This window comes from Lissotriton vulgaris, chromosome 4_1 (genome assembly GCF_964263255.1).
Source record: "Lissotriton vulgaris chromosome 4_1, aLisVul1.2, whole genome shotgun sequence".
Classification (NCBI taxonomy): domain Eukaryota; kingdom Metazoa; phylum Chordata; class Amphibia; order Caudata; family Salamandridae; genus Lissotriton; species Lissotriton vulgaris.
The window spans coordinates 612,438,426-612,458,985 of NC_141691.1; the positions used below are offsets into that span (position 1 = coordinate 612,438,426).

Below are 20,560 nucleotides of genomic sequence, written 5' to 3' on the forward strand. Positions count from 1 at the left end.
ATTATCACAATTCCGATAACAACTTTCCAATTTAAAAAATGCCAAGCGTATTTACCAGCAGGCCAGTATGAAAGGTTGGGTAAAGGGTACATTAAGACATCATGGAAATTACCTTATACACACACATGTTATAGTGACAAAAACCAGAACGTATTTCTTAGTGGTAATAATTGTAAACAATCACTAAGCGGCATACTTCTGTGCCAAGGTATTAATTTACATGGGGCCTGTGAGGGGACTTCAAATAACCTTTCATGCCACCAGCACGGCACACCTGCAACACAGATAGTGCCATTCTTTAGACAACTTTCTAACTGGAGTTACGTTCTAATTAAGGACCACAGCTGTTGTGGCATGGTGCCAGGGAAAGCATATCTCATAAGCATTAGTTCCATGGTCACTTGCTGTATGCAAGCATTGTATAATCAAACGGCCCTGGAGACTCAGAGGCGACGATTTGGCCTCCGTTGAATATCTCTTCTATACAAATTGATACTTTAAGCAGAATGAAGTCTGTGCTTTTACAGACAACAGTGCCCATCACATCATCAAAAGAAACGTATAATCTTCAAGTTGCAAGGACAACGGCAGAGATACATACACTTTTATCAACAAATTGCCCCGTGCATTTCGTAGAAATGCTAAGCCAAATCCTAAATATGTCAGATGCCAGTGGTATCGCAAATGTATTTAAGACAATTTTTTCGGGACTGTTAACACCCTTCGAAGTAGTCCTGGGCATCTTTCCCAATTTTGTCCATTCGGTCTTTGGCAGCCTACCACTACTTTTGGGACTCGTGGCAGGAATCCTATTTTTGACTCTTCTGCTTCGATATGGCAAGCCAAAACGCAGACATGACTCCATCAACAATGGAAGAAACGATCCTAGCAATACGCTACCGGGACCACATAACTAAAGTCCTTGGATTAGCCCGGCTAAGAGATCTGAATATGACCTGGTTTCTTTCATTCAGACCTATATGGCAGAACTGCATCTTACCTGTGCTTCGATGTATGCTATGCAGAGAAGAATGCGTGTTAGACACCTGTCTTACACTACAATCAGCAGTACCGATGGATATCGATACTTTGCTAAGTCCTGTAATGGCTCATGCATCGTGTTGTCCCCAGCTGTTACCAATCCTCATGACTGCATTCGTTGAGACTTCTGCACTACGATTAGGTGGTGGCAGTGAAGCAAGAAATGAGAGCAACATCACCCAGGTACAACCTTCTGTGAGCATTACTGATCCTGAAATCCATGATAGCAATCATTCTCACGACTGCCCAGTTACAGCATTATCATCCTTGGTTGAACTTTCACCTGAAGCTGTAGACTGTTTTTTTGCACATCTATCTGAAGTCATGTTCTCCCCTGAACCAAAAGAATAACTTTTAAGCAAACCGGCACACAGCGTTCCCATGAACTCTGAATTCGGCCTTCAACTTTGAAAAATAAAAGATACTGAAAGCATTTGGAACTATTTTTTCCCCTGAAAACGAAATTATTTTTTTCCAAATTCCAAAATATTTACTTTTTTTTGGCACATGTACTCTGCTTACAGTAGAACTATTCATAAAGAACAGAGCTTCTATTTTTAGCAAATCTAGAGACAATATGTTACCGCAGCCTCTAGCACACTCACAAGCAATTTCATTTATATGTGATGAAATAGTCTCGACCTTCTTTTCTGTAATTAAGAGACATTTCAGGTGTATTTTCGCAAATCGTTCAGCTAAAGATATATGCAATTTTTTTTAATGATTACACTGCTTAAAAACGTACAGTACCTATAACGTTCCGTGTATTTCACATACACCATTTGAATGCAAAATGTATTTTGGGGTGGGTCGGAATACACATGCATCTTTATTGCTTAGTTTTTAGTAATTGATGGACATAAAATTGTGGGGTGGGTGATGTGTTTTATCTAGGAACCCGATTCAATATTGTGACTTTATGCCCCTATACGGCTATAATCAATAATATCCCTATAATGGCATAATAATCAGATCCATATTTCAGTAAATCGCCCTTGCAGTCCAAGGCACGGCAAAAGCTACTACCTTGGATTCCTAGAGAGCACACCGAGTTCTTTCGACACACCAAACCTCCAGCAACCTGGGAAAGCCCTGCTTGCTTTGTTTTGATTTGTAATAGAACTCCTGCGAGCACTGTAAGAACGGCCAGTTCTTAGTGACATCTTTATTGACGTCTTATGTCCAAACCTTACATCAAACTCGGCACCTTTCAGGTATAAATATACCAACGTTGTCCTAAGCAAAAACACAGTGGTGATTCTGGAGCAGAGCAGCTAATCTACTTTCCGAGAGCCCAGCAGAAGCAAGTAGTCCACGGACGCTGCCCCTCCTCTTTGACGCGCTGAGAAAGACGCTGTCTTTTCTCCTGCCGAGAAAATCCAGCTCCGGCGTTTCCAGCTTACCCTTGCGGGTGACTGGGATATCGAGTCCTGAGAGAGAGATACCAGACCTCCTACATTCTATTCCCAAGGTACAGTGCTGACTAAACCCTTAGAGAGAATTCTTGAACAGATCCTTGGCAACAAACCTACTTAACATAAACTGCTACTTACTTACACGTATTAGGCTTAGGTCAGGTACACCGGGGTAGGCTTAGTTTAGAAGCACCAGTTGAGCATGTTAGCCTATGTATATATGTATATATATTTTATCCATTTTAAAGTGTCTTATGGCTAAGAAACCATATCAATGCTTTTACAGTATTATTTTATAATACTCCTTTTACTGTACGTACTTTACTTTACATTAAGTATTGCAATTGTGGCAATTCATTTCTCTTGCATGAGAAGGAAGACTGCTCAATAAATAATACCTTTTATTGAAAACGCCCGTCTCTCTATTTCTCTGCACCCTGGTGAAATTAAATATGCACATCTGACTGAGTGAAATAGCTGTCTATTGTTTCACACGACTCTAGAGATTTACTCTTATTCTGAGGGAGCAAAGTTGTCATGTTTATGCGGTTGTCAGAAGCTGAATCCCTTCTTGTCTGAGCCAGGGAAGCTGATCACTTCCTATTCAGTCAAGAAAGTTTCCAGTGACCTCGGAGCTAGCTGGCGCAAACCTAAATTAAGTCTAACATAGTCAGTAGAGACCTAGAAGACCTCAGTCCTACGTCTAAACTGCTGTTTATGTTATTCCAATGCGCAGGGCCTATAGGGAAAATAGGAACTACACTACACCCTGTTACCCACTCAATTCTTAGCGGCATGGATGCCCTCACAGTCTCAATGAAGAGTCCTTCCTATGTGTGAATGGAGCCCTGAATAGTGAAGGGTGGCACGCATAGAAGCAGTTCCCTTCTGCTTCACCTTCACCCCTCTTCCCTTATGTTCTCTCTCTCACGCATACCTACACTTAATTCTCCTCCTCTCCGTTAGTGCTTCGAAGTACCGTAGTCAGCCATAAAGCTCATTCCCGCCACTAACTCCATACAGCCTTCTCCTATCCCCTACAGTGCTCTGAAGCAGCAAGCAGATGACTTGTACTTCTATGAGCTAGTGCATACAATGGCTCTTGAACGCAGTGATGCCACACCAAAGATACATTTATTGTTTTATTAAATGCAAACTCTGCACAAGCAGGTGTCAGAGTGCTGTGCACACGAGGGTGTTCGAACACAAGACAACTGTGAATTAACTGGTGACAGAACAGAACAGAGCAGATTATTGACTATGCAATATTGCAGTGGATTCCAGAACAAGGAATGTAAAATCCTCTTGGTAGAGGATGCTGTGGAGAAAGGAGGGCACACAAACTAGTTTATTTTAACACACTGACTACACTGAATGGGGTACCTGTGCACCTTAAACTGGAAACACAGTGAATAACACAAGAGATTTGGGATTAGACAGGGCTGTCGAATCTGGGACTAGCAGAAAGGCCATGAAGAGGCAGAACACACAGCTCCTACCCTGAAGATCCTCTGCCTTGACAAAGCACCTGCTGGGTCACGCAGCGTCCAATCCACTTATGGCAAGCGTCTCTAAACCAGCAAGAGGAGAGCTTAGCCTCTGGCACAACAAATGAACCTCTGCCTCAGCTAGGGTTCGGCTGGGAGTTACCCCTGCCTGGACCCAAACCCATCTCTTAACAATACAGCTTTTCTTCAACTCAAAGTCACAGGACGGCAGAACAGATAATTGCATTCTGCCTTTGCCTCAGAGGTCTACCCAGAGGCCTTTTTTTGTGTACCAAACAGCTCATATGTATCATTCAGGCAGGAACCCAATTCAAAGGATATTCAGGAAGAATCCATGTCTTACACAAACAGTGATCCGTGATGTTTATATCAAATAAACATACATATCTGCAGTATTGCATTGAAAAATACTTTACAGCAACTAGGCCAGACTGGCCGTTCAAGGCATAAGGCGATTCCCAGGGCGACTGGAATGGGAGGGAGACGGTTTAGTTTGTGGGGGCCGGTTTTGTAGCAGTGAAGAAGTTTTAAAAACACTGCAAAGTTCTATGTATATTCAGCAGGTTTGGGGCAACAATAAAAGTGCTAAGATAACTCTGGTGATCAATGTTCCTGCTGGAGAGAGATGGGTGGGGAGTTTTATCTAATGGCTGTTTTGACTCACTTAAGGTAGAGCAGAGGGTTAATACACCTTCTGCAAAATACGTGTACCACGCATATGAAAGAGCAATATTTTATGTGCATAGCTCAGTGGGTTATTGCTTTTTTGTTCACTTCCCGAAGGAAAATATAATTTTGCCTTTCACTGTCAAGATCTCGCTCGTTTTTTGTGAGTAGAAGAGTTGGACAATACAAAAGGTATCCTTTGCAGGACACTTGAATACATAAGTACTAAACAATGTTTGAGCAGCTAGCTGGCTGACATGAATATGAAGGAGCCCTTGTGGGTTTCCGTGAGTCAGATCAGATTCTCCTGAAGAGTCCCTTTCTCTTCAGAGCTCAGCTTAACACATGTGTACAGGAGGAGCCCTGCATTCATGTCCTCAATTTTTGAGACAAAAAAATACTCATTGATTTCTGAACAATGAGAGTAAAAACGTTAAGTTAACATGTTGTTCCTGCTTATATTTTGCAAGCTTTACATAATCCTGCATTCCCTATGACTATTTGCTTTTTCCAGAATGTTTTTACTTGTTTTCAGGTTAAGGTGGCAGCGGTATGATATGACCATATACGAGGCCGATCGTTCAATACAGATGTAGGTTTTAGTGTTTGAATCAATGGCTGATTCACCTAGGCCCCTTGCTACAACTGCATTAAATGCTGCTGAACGGATGCAGTTTGCTGGCGTAGGACTGCAACAGAACAAAGGCTTGTTAGCATCAATAGGGCATAGTTATTTAAGTGCTTAACAAATAACCTGCGAAAAAGGATGACAATAACTAATGCATCAAATGTTTCTATATGCAGAACCACAAACAATGACGAAATAGAATACAAAGAGTTGGTACATAGAATGGAACTCTTACAACTAGTTTATTGGCTACATCCAGTAGATATCTTATATGGTGAGGGAAATTACAAAACCTTTGTAGCAGGTTGCATGTATTTGATTCCAGGCAGTACATCATTGGTTTCAGAGAGTACAAACAAATTAGAAATTGCATCCCTGAAAGCCTGAAACCATTAGTGCACATTATAGACTCCTTTAGTACCTGCACTGCTGAATGTGATCGGGGCTTTAGTGTAATGAATAATGTGCTTACATCACTGTGGAACAGAATGTCAATCAATCGTCTGTCTTCTATAATGTTCATAAAATCGTGGGGCCTCCAGTCATAGAATTTAAACCTGAATTTTATGTTCAGAAATGGTTAAATAAGAGGAGGAGAAGTGCTGATGAAAGAACCTGCATGGCGCGGAGACTAATTCCACTTATAAGCGAATCTGGGACATTCTGTGATTGGAAATATGTCCACATTGTAAATGTATCTTAATGTAGACAACTTATATATTAAACCTCAAATAAACATGTTTATCTATTGTTTGAATTAAATAACGATGTAAGCTGTAACTGGTCAGTGAAATGCCAAACATACTAAAAATTGGTATGTTTTGCTATTTCTAGCCACACTTCTGACTCCTCCCACTGATCCAATCCTCGAGTAAATCTCGCCCCCGGATTCTCCGCCCACAGTTCCCCTTCTTTTTTTCCCTACTTCGACCACTTGGACTACAATAAATAGATTTCAAATGAAATTGCAATAATTTTCCATTTAAATAACAACATACCATAGAATGTGTTCCCTGAGGAGTTGGTTTTGCTCTCTATATAAAAGGTATTATTTTTTTAAAGATAGCAAACAGTTTAGATTCATTTGAGGATGAACTCCAATTGAGAATGAAGCGAGACTGGGAGTGTCAGTAGAAAAATGTGGAAAAATCAAAACATTAGACGCCAGGAAAACATGAACATACATGTCTATTTGGGTCATCGGAGGAAATTAGAAAGGGTGCAGAATTCACCCAGTGCAGAGGGTTGCATAGGGAATGCGTCAGAATTCAAAACTGAGGCTGAATGAAATTCCAGGATTTTATATATGGCACACGCAAGGTCCACGGAAGTCGTCGAGCTGCACAGCAGGTTTTGATGTACTATTGAGTAGTTAAAGCAAATTATGAAAGGAGTAAGGATGAATGTGATCACAGCAAACGATTTACGGATATAGTATTGAGAAGCAAGACGCTTCTGCTCCTGGGCCGGCTCCATGCCGTCTCTGCTGAACAGAAACAGGCATGCTCCCTGTTCCCTTCCCTCCTGTATGCCAATCACAACGCTGCAATAGCAGCGTTGTGATTGGTGTGGAGTCCCCGACGGCACCCATCCTGGCACCTGTAGGGAGGCCATTTTCTTTTTGTAGGCTGCATACAGCCTACATGGAGAAAATGTACAGTGTGCATGACTGCTTTGGTCAGCCCCAGGGCTGACCAAACAGTCAGGGCACTCAGAGTGGTGCAAGCCACTCCTCCCCGGCTAGAAACCAGGCATAACCTCCCACCAGCCTCCAACCAGGCATACCCCTGCTGTCTGCTTTCTCAAAGCGCATACCATTTTATTTTCTGTTTCTCGCACTGCGAGAAAGCAGAGAGGCGGTGCTCCTACACCCTAATGGAGCGGCCGCACCGTAAGCAACGCCATCTAATCTGGTGTAAGACCTCTATTCTTTTTTTTGCTATTTTAATTTGAGGTTAGTTATTTTTGGGTATATAAAAATATCCATGTTTTAGTTTACCAAACGTTTTCATCAGCAAGTTAACCGCTTGCGAGCTGATTGCATAATTTATTCATTTGTGCTTCTATTGTCCTGCGCCTGCAGAAAAATATATAATAAGTGTGGTTTTTCAGTCGGACGTTTGCAATGACAGGCCATGATTCCTACTTTCCCTCACAATGTTCCGAAAATAAATACACACATTTCACTTGGGTTTTATCTAGATGCAATAGTAGTTAATTTACACCATTTGGCGCAAGTATATAAACACATTTTTTTCTTTGATGTTTACATGATCGTTAACTTTTATATAATTTTAGATTTTTTTTTACTACAGAGCTTTACAGATGTCTTTAGAGTTAAAAGAGCTAGAACTCAGATGGCATAAAATCGTGAAATCCTTTACCTAGGCGATAGTCTCGGCACTCATTTTCCTGGAACCCTCTGACCGTGAGAGCATCAGATGAGATTTCCTCACACGACTCCGGAAGTGGTTGAATAATGTCAAGTCGAGGCCTTGCTGTGTCCTTTGAAAAAATGTAAAACTAGTCAGACTGGGTTTACAATGACTACATTACCACAGACCTTATTGAATAACACGAATGCAAATAATTGTGTCTGCATTATCTTAAATGTTATGTCCAGTCCTCTCTTTACAACTCTGCATTACATATGCAAAGAAATTCTAAAATTAGTGACCTATAAATGGCTAAAATGAAATCTCCTGTCACGTTTGATAGTTCACTCTATCAACAACAGGCGACATGTTACCAAAATGAACGAGTATCTTCTTTCACTGCATTTATGTCATGAATAACACCTGAATAGACCCCAGTTAGGGGCTAAAAGGAATGCTGCAAGCGCTAAATCCATGAAATGATGGTGGAACAAAACCTTGTAGAATGCTTTACATCGCAAACCCATCTCATAACTTTTCCTAATAAGTTCAGATCTAGCATTATAACACAAGACAATTTGTTAGAAGCAAACTCTTAGGGGGCTTAAGTTCCACATCAGAGGGATTTGTCTGGTCACAGGTAGGCAAACAGCCTCGGTCCTAGACAACACTCCGCTTCAAGTGGACCGCAAGGCACCATGTGACGTATTCCTCTCTCAGAATCCTATAATATTGTTACTCTGTCTAGGCATAACAGTGGTGACAGAACTGAGCCTCGGGTCTAACAATTGTTAAGATGTTGGTATGCAACCTTAAGGAAACCAAACTAAGTCTGAGGCCTCCACTCCACTCCTGAGAGACCGTCACACCAGGAGAACCCCCAGAGGCAAGACCAGGATGGGGCAATAGTGCAGATCCCAAGAGATGGAGACACATAATACCCTTAGCCAAGGGAGGGCCTGGACCTGGAAAAGAGGGGACTGAGAAACTCAAACACACACCACAAGGTACAGTGGAAATGAATTACTCAGCTCAATAAATGAAGTTAGGAGACAGCAATGCGGGCGGGAGGGGGGTTGAGTGTTAGTTATCTTGTTGGAGGGGGGGGGGGGGGCGGGGGGATGAGGGGAAATCGGAACCTGCAAGGAAGAACCTTTGCTGGGCAAAAGATGAGACAGATGGAGTCAAGAATAATGTGGATACGTATATGCATAATATGGAATGTGATATACTGCTCATGAGAATGCTATGCACTTACCTGTACCGCCACCAGTGAAACGGCTGACTGATATGTAAAAGGCAATAACGTTTGTTTTTTTAAAAAAGGACAACTAACTAAGTGTCTATGCGCACTTTAAAGAAAGACACCAAATCACCTCTTTATCAGAATTCTCTGTCACATAAAACAGGATTACAAGTTGGTCACAGAGGGGTGCTAGGCCGCTGATGTAGTAGTCAGTGTCAAACTGAAAAACTGGAAGAAAATAAAATAACAGAGGAAACGTTACATTTTAGAAAACATTACAGTTTCACTTCTATTGTCTTATTTAAGCAAGACATTTTTTTACGGAATCAGAAACAGTTTAACCATACAATGCATCAAATCTCTGGAAATACATGTTTAATGAGGTTTCTTCTGAATCTAAGACAGACATGGATCTTAATCAAGGTTGCACCACTCTTCCAACCAAAAACACACTAAAGTCAAAAGAGCTCAGCAAGCTGAAGGTTCTAAACATCCTTCACACAGCTCTCATGCATTTGATACACTAGAATATGGACTACTGAGATGGCCTATACACACTTGCAGTACAAATCATAGCAAATAAAAGATAACAAGTGAAAATCTACGGAACAAACATCCTTACAAGACGTTTAGCTTGGAGGTCAGAAGTTTACCCACATGTTGCAGCGTGCCAGAGATCTGTGTTTTTGCCGCGTCAAATAGGGCTGCAACAGAAAAATCCTTTGTTGGACACAGTGACTTCGTAGTGGTCTGCTGCTGTTTGCAGGTCCATTCTGGTTAACAGACTAGGTCCCCACTGTAGGACACAGTACCTTGGTAGAGGGATGCTCCTATTTCCTGGGTCACTACAGTTAGCAGAATAGGCGTCCTGTGCCGGACAGAGGGCCTTAGTAGAGGCCTGCTGTTGTTTGCTTCATCAATAAAGGTAGCACTAGAGAGCTCCTGCGCATGACATATAGTGTCTTGGTCAAGGCTTACAGGTTGAAATGAGCAGGGATTTTCACAATTTAGTGCTTCTCTGCCAGGGTGTTAGCCAATGGGGTGTGAATGTGGGACTGTCTTCTGTTGAGCAGCACCACTGCTAGTCACTTACAACACAGCTGGTGGTTTATGACAGGGGAGGCTACTCCATTGTGGCAGAGGAGCGCCTGATGTAAGTGCAGCAGGCACACACATTAATAAAATGGTATTAAATACAATTTTATTAATATGTCCAAAACTCAGCACGATGCCAGGGGGCGGGGGTGATCAGTCCGATTGCACTAGTAATGTAGCCCGCTGCCAGTGCGCAGGTCAGATTGACCAGCTGCCTACAGCCGACCAATCTCACATGCGTACATCAAAGCATGCAATCCCAAGTCGGAGAAACAGCCGAGGCCTTACAGCCGCAGTGCCCCAGCCTCAAAGTGAGTGCTGGGTTAGCCTGCTCCCTCTGCAGCTCCAGGATTGGCTGGTTTCGTGTTCTATGGCAGAAGTCCTTCTCATTCCGCCCAAGTTGAGGAGAGCGCTGGGAGAAAGGAGACCGCATCCAGAGCCTGCTGTAGCGAGGACACAGAAAAGAGCATTGGGCTTCAGGTACGTTTTTTGTTTTGTTTTTTAAATATATATTTCTTGCTCCCCCCGGTTATCCCCCAACCCGCCACTCTGCCCGCACACCAGCCGCTACTGGTGTATGAGTCTCCGAAATGAACCAGCTGAGGCTCTCAAGTAAAGTTCTGCTATCAGGGAAAAGTGAGTAATCACAGATCTTGAAGAAGTCTTGAAATGGAGACATCATACATCTTAGTGGGCAAACCTCAAGCATTCACATCCCTAGTAAACCTATTACATGCTACTTCTGATTTCTACTCATAATTTACTCTTTCAGCACAAACTAATACCTATTTCAACATAGCGGCTCGGAAGGTCTCTTATTTCATTGGCATGGCGTTCTTTAACTGAGCAGACCTGGAAGATAAATGAAAATAGATGAATTAAATATTTCCCAACAAATTCTCTTACAACAGCCATGTAAAGCATTCTTTGAAAGAAAGCAAGTGGCGAAAATGGGTCTGGCATGACAGTTTTAAGGCACAAGGACTTCATGTTCATGCTACCTTAATGTGATTCGCTATGATTACACAATGAAGACAACCAGGATGAAAAGGAATGACAACAAAATGTTCGCTAAAATTCATCAGTTATTCTTATGGCAATTGCATAAAGTAGACCAGAAGCTATATAGTTCACCATTTATAAAGAATAAAGAAGCACAGCGCCTTATTTGCAACTGCAACATTAAAATCTCACAATAAACAGCAATTTATTGTCTTCAGAAATTACCAGTGTTCATCACTGCTATTCGAGGCCATTCTCAGGAAAGTTACTTTAAAAATATTAGGAAAAAGGTGCAACAATGTGTTAAAAATGAATAATGAGCCGGCTGGAGAATAGAGTTTTGCTTCATCCTAACAAACATCATCTGACAGGTAGCCGTGACTGCTGAGGTTCAAATAAAGAAGAAAGGCAAGCAGAGAGGGTGTGCTCACCAGCAGTGGTGAGAGCTGAAGTCTGCTAGGATCTTCGGCCTAGCGGTGGCGACCATATTACCTATCCTGATTATAGGGCGCTCATCCTGGTGGACTTACTGTGATGTCCTCTCCTTTCCTGTTATTTCCTTTCTTCCCCTTTAAGATATGTCATCTTCCCCTTCATTCTATATTCTCAGAATGTGTTCACTTATAAGATTCTTTATCTGTCAGTTACTTGTGGCTGTTCATGGATGAGGTTTTATTAAACCCACTCTGCTTATTCATATTGACTTCATTATTAATTTGTTACATATTTATACTATATTATACTGGCGACGATCGGAAACGACCTCAACAGGACAACACAACAATCTTCCTGACCTGCTTTCTCCTCCAGCGGCTGATTCTTCGTATTTGAAGCGAAGCGAAGTCTTCCCAGCGGCGGAACTTAAGGATTAATGGTGGTGAGGAGAGCGGGAGGTGTCTAATTGTGAAATGAGAATCTGGGAAAATCTAATCTAAAAGATTTTGCGCGTAAAAGAGATAATCGTTTATGCTCGCGCGCTTTGCTCGCGCTCCGCTCTTGAATGACTGACGTCGGCATGCGTTTCAAACGCATGCGTTCCAACTAGCGGAAAGGACGCGATACGCATTGACGTACCCTCAAAGCTGACGCTCACAACAACGCTGCGCTTCATGAGAGCTATGCTGCGTTCCAGTGGAACGTCCTTTGTCTTTACCTCACAATGATGAATTTCAGGGAGCGTACTCTGAAGTAAAATAGAACGTCCTTTGTTTAACGCGTTCTGTTTCTGAAACAAGCATTGGCAAGTGAAATAATCGAAGTAAAATAGAACGTCCTTTGTTTAACGCGTTCTGTTTCTGAAACAAGCATTGGCAATTGAAGCAATTGAACTTTCTGCTGGCTTCTTTCCTCAATTGTTAAAAAAAAAATAAGCCTGAAATTTAGAATTTTAAAACAAATGACATTTGATAAATTTACTTGACACAAAAAAAAAGCGGAATAAATAAACATTACTCAAATAAAGGATAGTAACCTTTAATAAAACAAAGAACATATAGTTATAAAAAAAAAAAAAAAGGATATACTAGAAGAATACAAAAATGCAAAATGTAACTCAACCTGCATTTTTTCTTACAAGTCCAGGAGAGCCTAACGTAAAGTGGAAAAAATGGAAAAAGATATTTGCAAACTATGCAAGAGTCTGCGGAACCAACTTGAGTGCTGAAAGGAAACACTCACTTCTTCTGCATTGTCTTGGGGGTGAAGGACAAGATGTTCTAGAACACTTACCAGACTTGTCAGCTACTGAACAAAGAAATCTAAATGAATACGAAATAGCCATACTTCAACTTGATAGGCATTATTTACCAAGACTTAGTACCATCATGGAAAGATACCATTTTGGCTTACGTGAGCAAAAAAAAGATGAAACTGTAGAAGAATACGTATCTTCATTGAGAAAACTTGCTTCGTCATGCAATTTTGGTCAGACACTTGATGAACGCATTCGTGATCAGTTTGTGTTAAGATGCGCACATGACGATATAAGAAAAGAATTATGGTTGAAGGATGAGCCACCATTAGAAGAAGTTTTAACAATTGCAAAACAAGTAGAACATATGACGAGATGTGTCGGTGAACTTAAAAAGGAAAAAGAAAAACCATCTACCTCTGAGGATAAAGATGAAGTAAAAGTTGATGAGACTGTTTATCAGCTGAAGAAAGTAGAAAATGTTGTAAATTATGAGAAACATGTTAGGTCAACTAATCCTCCTTTCTCTTACTCTAGTGGCAAATTTTCTTGTTTTAGGTGTGGTCAAACTAATCATTTGGCTAATTCACCTGTGTGTTCTGCTTTAAAAGTAACTTGTAATTTGTGTAATAAGAAGGGTCATTTTGCAAAGTTCTGCAGGAGCAAAACTTATAATAGTGACAACTCAAAAAGAAGGTGGCCTCAACCCCACGTAAGATCAATTTGTTTTGAAGTAAAGGATGACAAATCAGATCATCCCTCTCATTTAGTTAGTGTAGAAGGTTCTATGATAAACTTAAAATTTGATTCCTGCTCTAAAATAACTATAATTGATGAAAAAATGTATAATGAACTATTTAAAGGCAAAGTTAAGCTGTTTAAATGTGATATTCTTCCGTTGGGGTATAGCGAGAAACCTATTGTGATGGTGGGCTATTTCATGGCTGAAATTGAACTTGGTTCAAGGATCACTGTTGGCAAAGTTTATGTGTCTAAAAAAGGTGATGCACTTTTAGGTTGGTTGCATCAAGGATATTTAGGCGTGACACTTGATCCAAATGCCTCTCCCCAAGTGAGAATTCAAGAAGTATCTTACCCTGTACGTGACAACAAGAGTGATGAAAGTTTGTCTTTATCATTAGCGAAACAATTTCCTGATGTTTTTAAAGAGGAATTAGGGTGTTTGCGTGGTTACAAACATCATATTAAATTAAAAGCCAATGCTCTTCCAGTTGTAGCTAAGGTAAGGAGGATTCCCCTTGTAGAACAGGTGAAAGTCCAAGAGGAACTTGACAAACTCGTGAAAAATGATATTATAGAACCTGTGGAGGCAACAGAGTGGCTTGCCCCAGTGGTTATTGCAAAGAAACCTACTGGTGAAATTCGTCTTTGCATTGACCTTAAAGCTCTAAATAAGGAAGTAGTTGTTGACAGGTTTCCACTTCCTAATATAGATGAGATAGTTAGCACTTTAGAAGGTGCAAAGTATTTCACCACTCTCGATCTAGCCTCCGCGTATCATCAGGTAGAGCTTGATGCATATTCACAAGACCTGACTGCCTTTATTACACCTATGGGTACGTTTAAATTTAAGAGAATGCCTTTTGGCCTTGTCTCGGCTGCCTCTGTCTTCCAACGTATCATGTCAAAGATCTTGAGAGGTGTGTCAGGTGTTAAGTGCTATCAGGATGATTTGCTAATTTATGGAAGTAGTATCCTGGAGCATGATGGTCGTGTGTCTGATGTATTAAAATGATTGAATGGTGCTGGTATGACCTTAAAAAGAAACAAATGCAAATTCAGAGTTCAAGAGGTTAACTATTTAGGTCACTGTATCACTGGTGATGGTGTCTTCCCAAAGAAAGAACTTGTTGAGTCTATAGACAAAGTTAAAGATCCTACTTGTAAAGAGGAACTTCTTTCATTTCTAGGCATGGTGGAATTTTATGGGAAATTCATTCCGAATTTTGCTGACAAAACTCATAATTTGAGAAAACTCACTGCTAAAAATGTTGTGTTTGACTGGTCATGCGAATGTAAAGCTGAATTTGAATGTATCAAAAAAGAGTTGAATAAGGCTCCTTCTTTGCATGCCTTTGTTCCAGGTCTACCCACTATTATGTTCACAGACGCTAGTGATAAAGGACTGGGTGCCGTTTTGATTCAGAAGAGAGATGGGAAAGACTATCTTATTTGTTGTTCCTCACGTTGTCTTCGAGGTTCAGAGTATAACTATTCTGTGATAGAGAAAGAGTCTCTTGCAATTTTCTGGTCTTTGAGAAAGTTTAAGAATCTTGTTTGGGGAACGAAAGTGTGCGTATTATCTGACCATAAGCCTTTGAGAGAAGTCTTTTCTAAGAAGGGTCTTGATGCCATTTCCTCAAGAATCAGGAAACGGATTGTTTCATTGCAGGAATTTGAGTTTGAGGTAGAATATATACCTGGGATTGCCAACAGGTCGGCTGATTGTCTATCTAGATTAGTTGACAGTGATAATGCTGATCATGATGATTTAACAGAACCTGATGAGTGTATTAAAGTGTGTGAAGTCACTGACGGGGCAATTGATGAAACTGAATGGAGGTTGGAATTGGGGAAAGATGAAGAAGTATGTAATGTTATTCTTTCTTTGACGAATAGATCTCATTTGTCTAAACCTTGGTCTTTGGTTTCAGATGAACTCTCTGTAATTGATGGTCTGTTGACCCGTGGCACTAAACTGGTTCCTCCCTGTTCTCTTAGAAGAAAGCTACTAGCTCTTGCCCATTCTGGTCACTTGGGGATCGTGAAAACTAAAGAATTCTTACGTATGCAGTTTTGGTGGCCTGGCATGGATCTTGAAATTGAAAGAATGGTTCGTGAGTGTCCTGAGTGTTGTTCCAGCGACAAGATCCTGAAAACAAAACATATGCCCATGGTTAAGAGGGCATTGCCTGGTCATCCTTGGGATGAGGTTGCCATTGACATTCTGGGTCCTTTATCTGGCGTTTCAGACACTCCTTACCTCATTGTGTTAATAGATCTCTACTCAAGGTGGATTGAGGTTTCTGCTGTTAGAGAAATTACCTCTATTTCCATCATTAAGTTCTTGGAACCCCTATTTTGTATGGAAGGTTTTCCAAATAGCATTTTGTCTGACAATGGTCCCCAGTTTTGTTCCTCAGTTTTTGTTGATTTTTTGAAAAAATGTGGTATTTCTCATAAGAAGTGTTCACTATATCACCCAGAGACTAATGGTGCTGTAGAGAGGGTCAATAAAACACTTAAGGAATCAATTCAGCTTGCTCGTGCTTCAGGTTTGAATTGGAAAGCGACCCTCCAGGACAGGATTAATACGTATCGTTTTGTCCCTCATTCCTCTACTGGGAGGTCTCCATTTGAACTGTTCAAAGGGAGGATTCCTAATACCTTGTTATGTCCTGGGTGGATGTGTTTAAATAAGGGTCTGGTGAGTAATGACATAGGTGATTGGAGGACAAGAGAACTTTTCAAGCAAAATGCACGTAAGACTTACTTTGACAAGAAGAAAAGTGTAAATTCTCAAGTAGTCAAAGTTGGCGATATGGTAAAAATAAAGACTCCGGTTGGACGTAAACCGTGGTCTAAGTATACCGATGTTAGAACTGTTATCAAAGTTTTTAGAAATGCTGTAAAAACTGAGGATGGAAGAATTTGGAACAAAAGTCGTGTTGTGCTAGTTAATCCTAATCTGTTCGTTGACTCCACTCATAATGATATTGGTTTGTGCAATAATTCCTTCCTTCCTTCCAATTCTTCATTTGATAGGTCTTCGTCTTCTTCGACAAGAAGTCAAAGAATTCGTAGTGCTCCGTATTACTTAAAAGATTATGTTTAGTTCAATGCTCTTTTGTTAATGCTGCTTAACTTGTTTTTTAAGAAGGGAGTGGTGTGATGTTCTTTTTTCTTATTGTAAAGGAAGGGAGATGTGTGATGTCCTCTCCTTTCCTGTTATTCCCTTTCTTCCCCTTTAAGATATGTCATCTTCCCCTTCATTCTATGTTCTCAGAATGTGTTCACTTATAAGATTCTTTATCTGTCAGTTACTTGTGGCTGTTCATGGATGAGGTTTTATTAAACCCACTCTGCTTATTCATATTGACTTCATTATTAATTTGTTACATATTTATACTATATTATACTTACCTGTTGTAGCGGAGTACTACAGCACTGGGACCCTAAAATTTCAACAGACATAGCTCTCTGTTGAGCTGCACATATTGGAAGAGGAGAGGGCAGAGCAAGAGCAACATGTGAAGGGGAACGTAGGGCCGAGACAGAGGCCTGCTTTGGTGGCTGCCATTTTGTGGGCCCACACAGGTGAACTGATCCTGCAGCGTGCCTCTAGTTTGCTGCAGATTTCGTTAAGGGGCCAAGTATCAGTGGAAGAAATAAACCGCAATTTACACCCAGTGTCAGAATGTTGCAAGACAGACGTGAGTAGGTAAGTGTTCTGTGAAGATAGCACAACTGGCGAAGAGTCTGAAGATGGGCAGGTGAGACGACATTTCAGTATCTGGAGGTATCAGAGCGAACAGTGGCAAAATAAGAGGTGCCGAGTGGGGCAAAGGAACTCTGCTTCATCCAGGAACATCTGTCACAGAGGAGGTCAGTGTCTGATCAGAGGACAGAGCTCAGTCTGCAACACAGCCTGTCCTGGGGGCTAGAAATATGAACAGACTGAGTCAGGACCAAAGTCCACCACCCATACTTCCAAGCATAGCTAAGAAGCACACTCAGATTTAGAAAAGAGTACAAGGACTGACAGAAAGGAATCGTGGTTGTGATGGGAAAGAGGGAGGTGGGAGGGACGTGCTGATGTTTATGTTTTTTCTCACTAGCTGAATCCATCAAGCTGTTTGCTGAGCAGAAGGTTGTAGACAATGGCATGTATATATTTCCACAACTTGAAAAAAATTGAATCATAAATTCCAATCAAAAGAACGAACGAACAAGGAACCAACAAAAGTAAAGGCTACATAGCTTTTACTTTTGTTGGTTCATTGTTCATTCTTGGACCTTGGCCCATGTTTCGGTGTCTTCTAAAAGATTGGTATACTCAGAAAATAAACTTTTAATCGATTTCCTGGACCAGAAATAGCATTTTGGCTCCTCAAATGGCAACCTCGACCTTTTTCTCACCAGTGTCTGGATACGTTTCAAATCACTGAATTTTATGAAGGGGTCTGAACTCTCTAAACGTTTTCACTGATCACTTTTGAGGTGTCGACTATCTTTGCCAATATGTTTGTGATAACAGTCTACTAGTTCTTTCTGTGATACAGTGTTGAATGCTTTAATAAAATTGTGGCAGATAGACCACGCCAAGTGCATTCTTTCTTTCCAGTGGAAAGGGGAGCCAGGTAATTTGAACGCGCTCTTCTATTTCATGAAGCCATATTGATGTCAAATGTAAAGTGCCTTATTTTGGTTCTAGTCGTTTTACTGGCAAAGGACCCTTCATTATAGCCCTAGACTTCTTTCTCAGTCATAGTAATTAAAAAGAACTGTAATAAGGCTAAGAGAGATTTAAAAATAATCTGAGCTTTGATTTGTCAAATCCAGACCAACAGGCTTTGTCAATGCTCCTTAATCTGGGTATTTTCTTAATCACGATAAAAAAAGCCCACACAAACTTTAAGAGGAAGGAAAATAAGGCAGACCTATCGCAGTCAGTTCCTGCAAATCCCTTTTTTTGTTTTCTAATGTTTGATGTTCCATGTTGCATATGTTTAAAGCAGATTATTTACTCATTTGTTAAAATAAAACAAATAGGTTAAAGTAATTTAAAGTGCATATTCATACTCCGCTTCTCCCAGTGGTTCTTTGATTGTATGTAATGCTGTAGAAAATCTCTGTCAAGAAATCCTGATATTCAGAAATGTTCTCAATCCCAGCATGTCTAATCCATCCTGATAATAAACTTGAAGTAAAAAAATCCTTGCAGTCTTCTGTTTAAGAATGGCATATCTCCATTGATTCTATTTTACTTCCTAATCTAATAGCTTTACTTTCTTCTTAACGCCTCTTCCTACACCAAGTTCAGTTCTCCTCCCTCCCTATTTTTTTAACTAACCTCTCCTCCTATTTACATCCTTGCCCTACTAACCTTATTTCGGCTGTACCATAGTTTCTTTACTCATACATAATACACAACACCTTGCACCTATACCCCTAACTGTATCCTATTGTGGGCTACCCTGCCCATAACCATGCCTCTCTATAACTATCAATTCCATGGAACCTCTACCTACACCGAAGTACCACCACCCCTATATATTTTCTACCTAGTTTCTCTATCCCTGGTGGTACCTTCAAACTTCTACCCATGTACACTTACCAAGACCTCTATAGCTCAATGCCAGTCTATACCTTATTATACTTACTTACAACCTTTTACCACTTCCCCATGTATACCTTTTAGCCCGGACTGTATTCTAGTTCTTCTGCTTCTATCCTAGTAACTGTGCCCTAACATATTTCCTAGTTTATCTAACACCTGCCAAGGTACTTGCACCTCTGACCTACCTATACCCTTTTACCTCTACCCACACCAAGATATCCCTGTATCTTTACATCAGGTTACAGCGCAGTTCCCTACCGCTACCTATACCCTTGAACCTGTACTGCTGCTTATAAGATAACCGCCAGTCCCTATACCGTACATTCCATACCTCTACCTCCCCCCAGCTCTACCACTACTACAGCACCTCTCCCTTGCCTAAAATGTAGTACCTCTACCTCTACCCCTAACCTACCAATACCCAAGTACCTTTACATCTAACTATACCATAATTCCTTAACCCCTGCTTGTACTATGTTAAACTTGCCAACACTCTTTTACTGCTAACGATATTTACACAATAGTTCACCCCTACCTTTACGAAAATCCCCCTAACCTCTGCCCTTACACTTCTATTCATGTATATACTGTAATACCTCTACTCCACCTACACTACAATACCTTAAAAATTGTTCATACGCCAATAACCTTAACATTTACCTCTATCCTTTTACAGCTACTCCTACCTCTATCCCTGCAAAAATCGGAGCACCCCTACAATTATTTATTCCCTAGTAATGTTGGTCCTAAACACAGCCTGGCATTTCGACCTCTACCTACACCACAATATCTCTTTCCACTTCACAGTTCTGTTAACGTCACTGTTTCTTCTTAACTCTTTTCTCTGCAATTTAGAATTTGAATTTTTAAAAATTTATAAAGCGCGCGTTCACTGTGCAGTTTCTTGGCGCTAGAGGGTTCTTGAGCTAAGGCGGACACTGGGGGCTATGGGCTGAAAGCTTGTTGGAACAGAAAAGTCTTGAGAGCTTTGCGAAACTCAAGATAGGAGGGGGAAAGTCTGACCTGGGGTGGGAGAGAGTTCCAGAAGGTAGGTGCAAGAACCGAGAGTTTCTGAACTCCCGATCTTTTTTTCTTAAATCGGGGGATAACTAATAAAGATTTAGAAGAGGAGCGTAACGCTCTAGAGGGGCAGTAATTAGCGATGGTGGAGTTGATAAAAGCAGGGGCAGTGCCCGCCCGAGCTTGAAAAGTGAGACAGCTAAGTTTGAAAAGAGCGCATTGTTTGATGGGGAGCCAGTGAAGGGCAATAAGAAGGGGTGAAGAGTGATGATATTTGGATAGGCCATGTACCAGGCGGACAGCCTGGTTCTGCACCAGCTGGAGATGCTGGAGTGCGTAGGCGGGAGCACCATTATAAATTATGTTCCCGTAGTCGATCTTGGATAAGACCATGGCCATCACTATAAGTTTCAGTGCAGAGAGGGAAAAGAACCGGGATACTTTCCTGATGATGCGGAGGGTGAAAAAACAAGAAGAAACCACAGAACTGATGTGAGAATGAAGTGTCAAATC

The 20,560-nt window shown here is 41.0% G+C and overlaps 1 protein-coding gene across 1 annotated transcript in view; it reads right to left on the reverse strand.

The window, feature by feature from the left end:
• VPS41 (VPS41 subunit of HOPS complex) overlaps positions 1-20,560 on the reverse strand; it is an 876,961-nt gene that overhangs the window by 370,456 nt on the left and 485,945 nt on the right. Inside the window, exons 10-12 of the mRNA XM_086964855.1 lie at positions 10,760-10,826; positions 9,010-9,107; positions 7,643-7,763 (exon numbers count right to left, since the gene is read on the reverse strand). Of these exons, the coding sequence (XP_086820981.1) occupies positions 7,643-7,763; positions 9,010-9,107; positions 10,760-10,826 (286 nt within the window). The remainder of the gene's footprint in view (positions 1-7,642; positions 7,764-9,009; positions 9,108-10,759; positions 10,827-20,560) is intronic.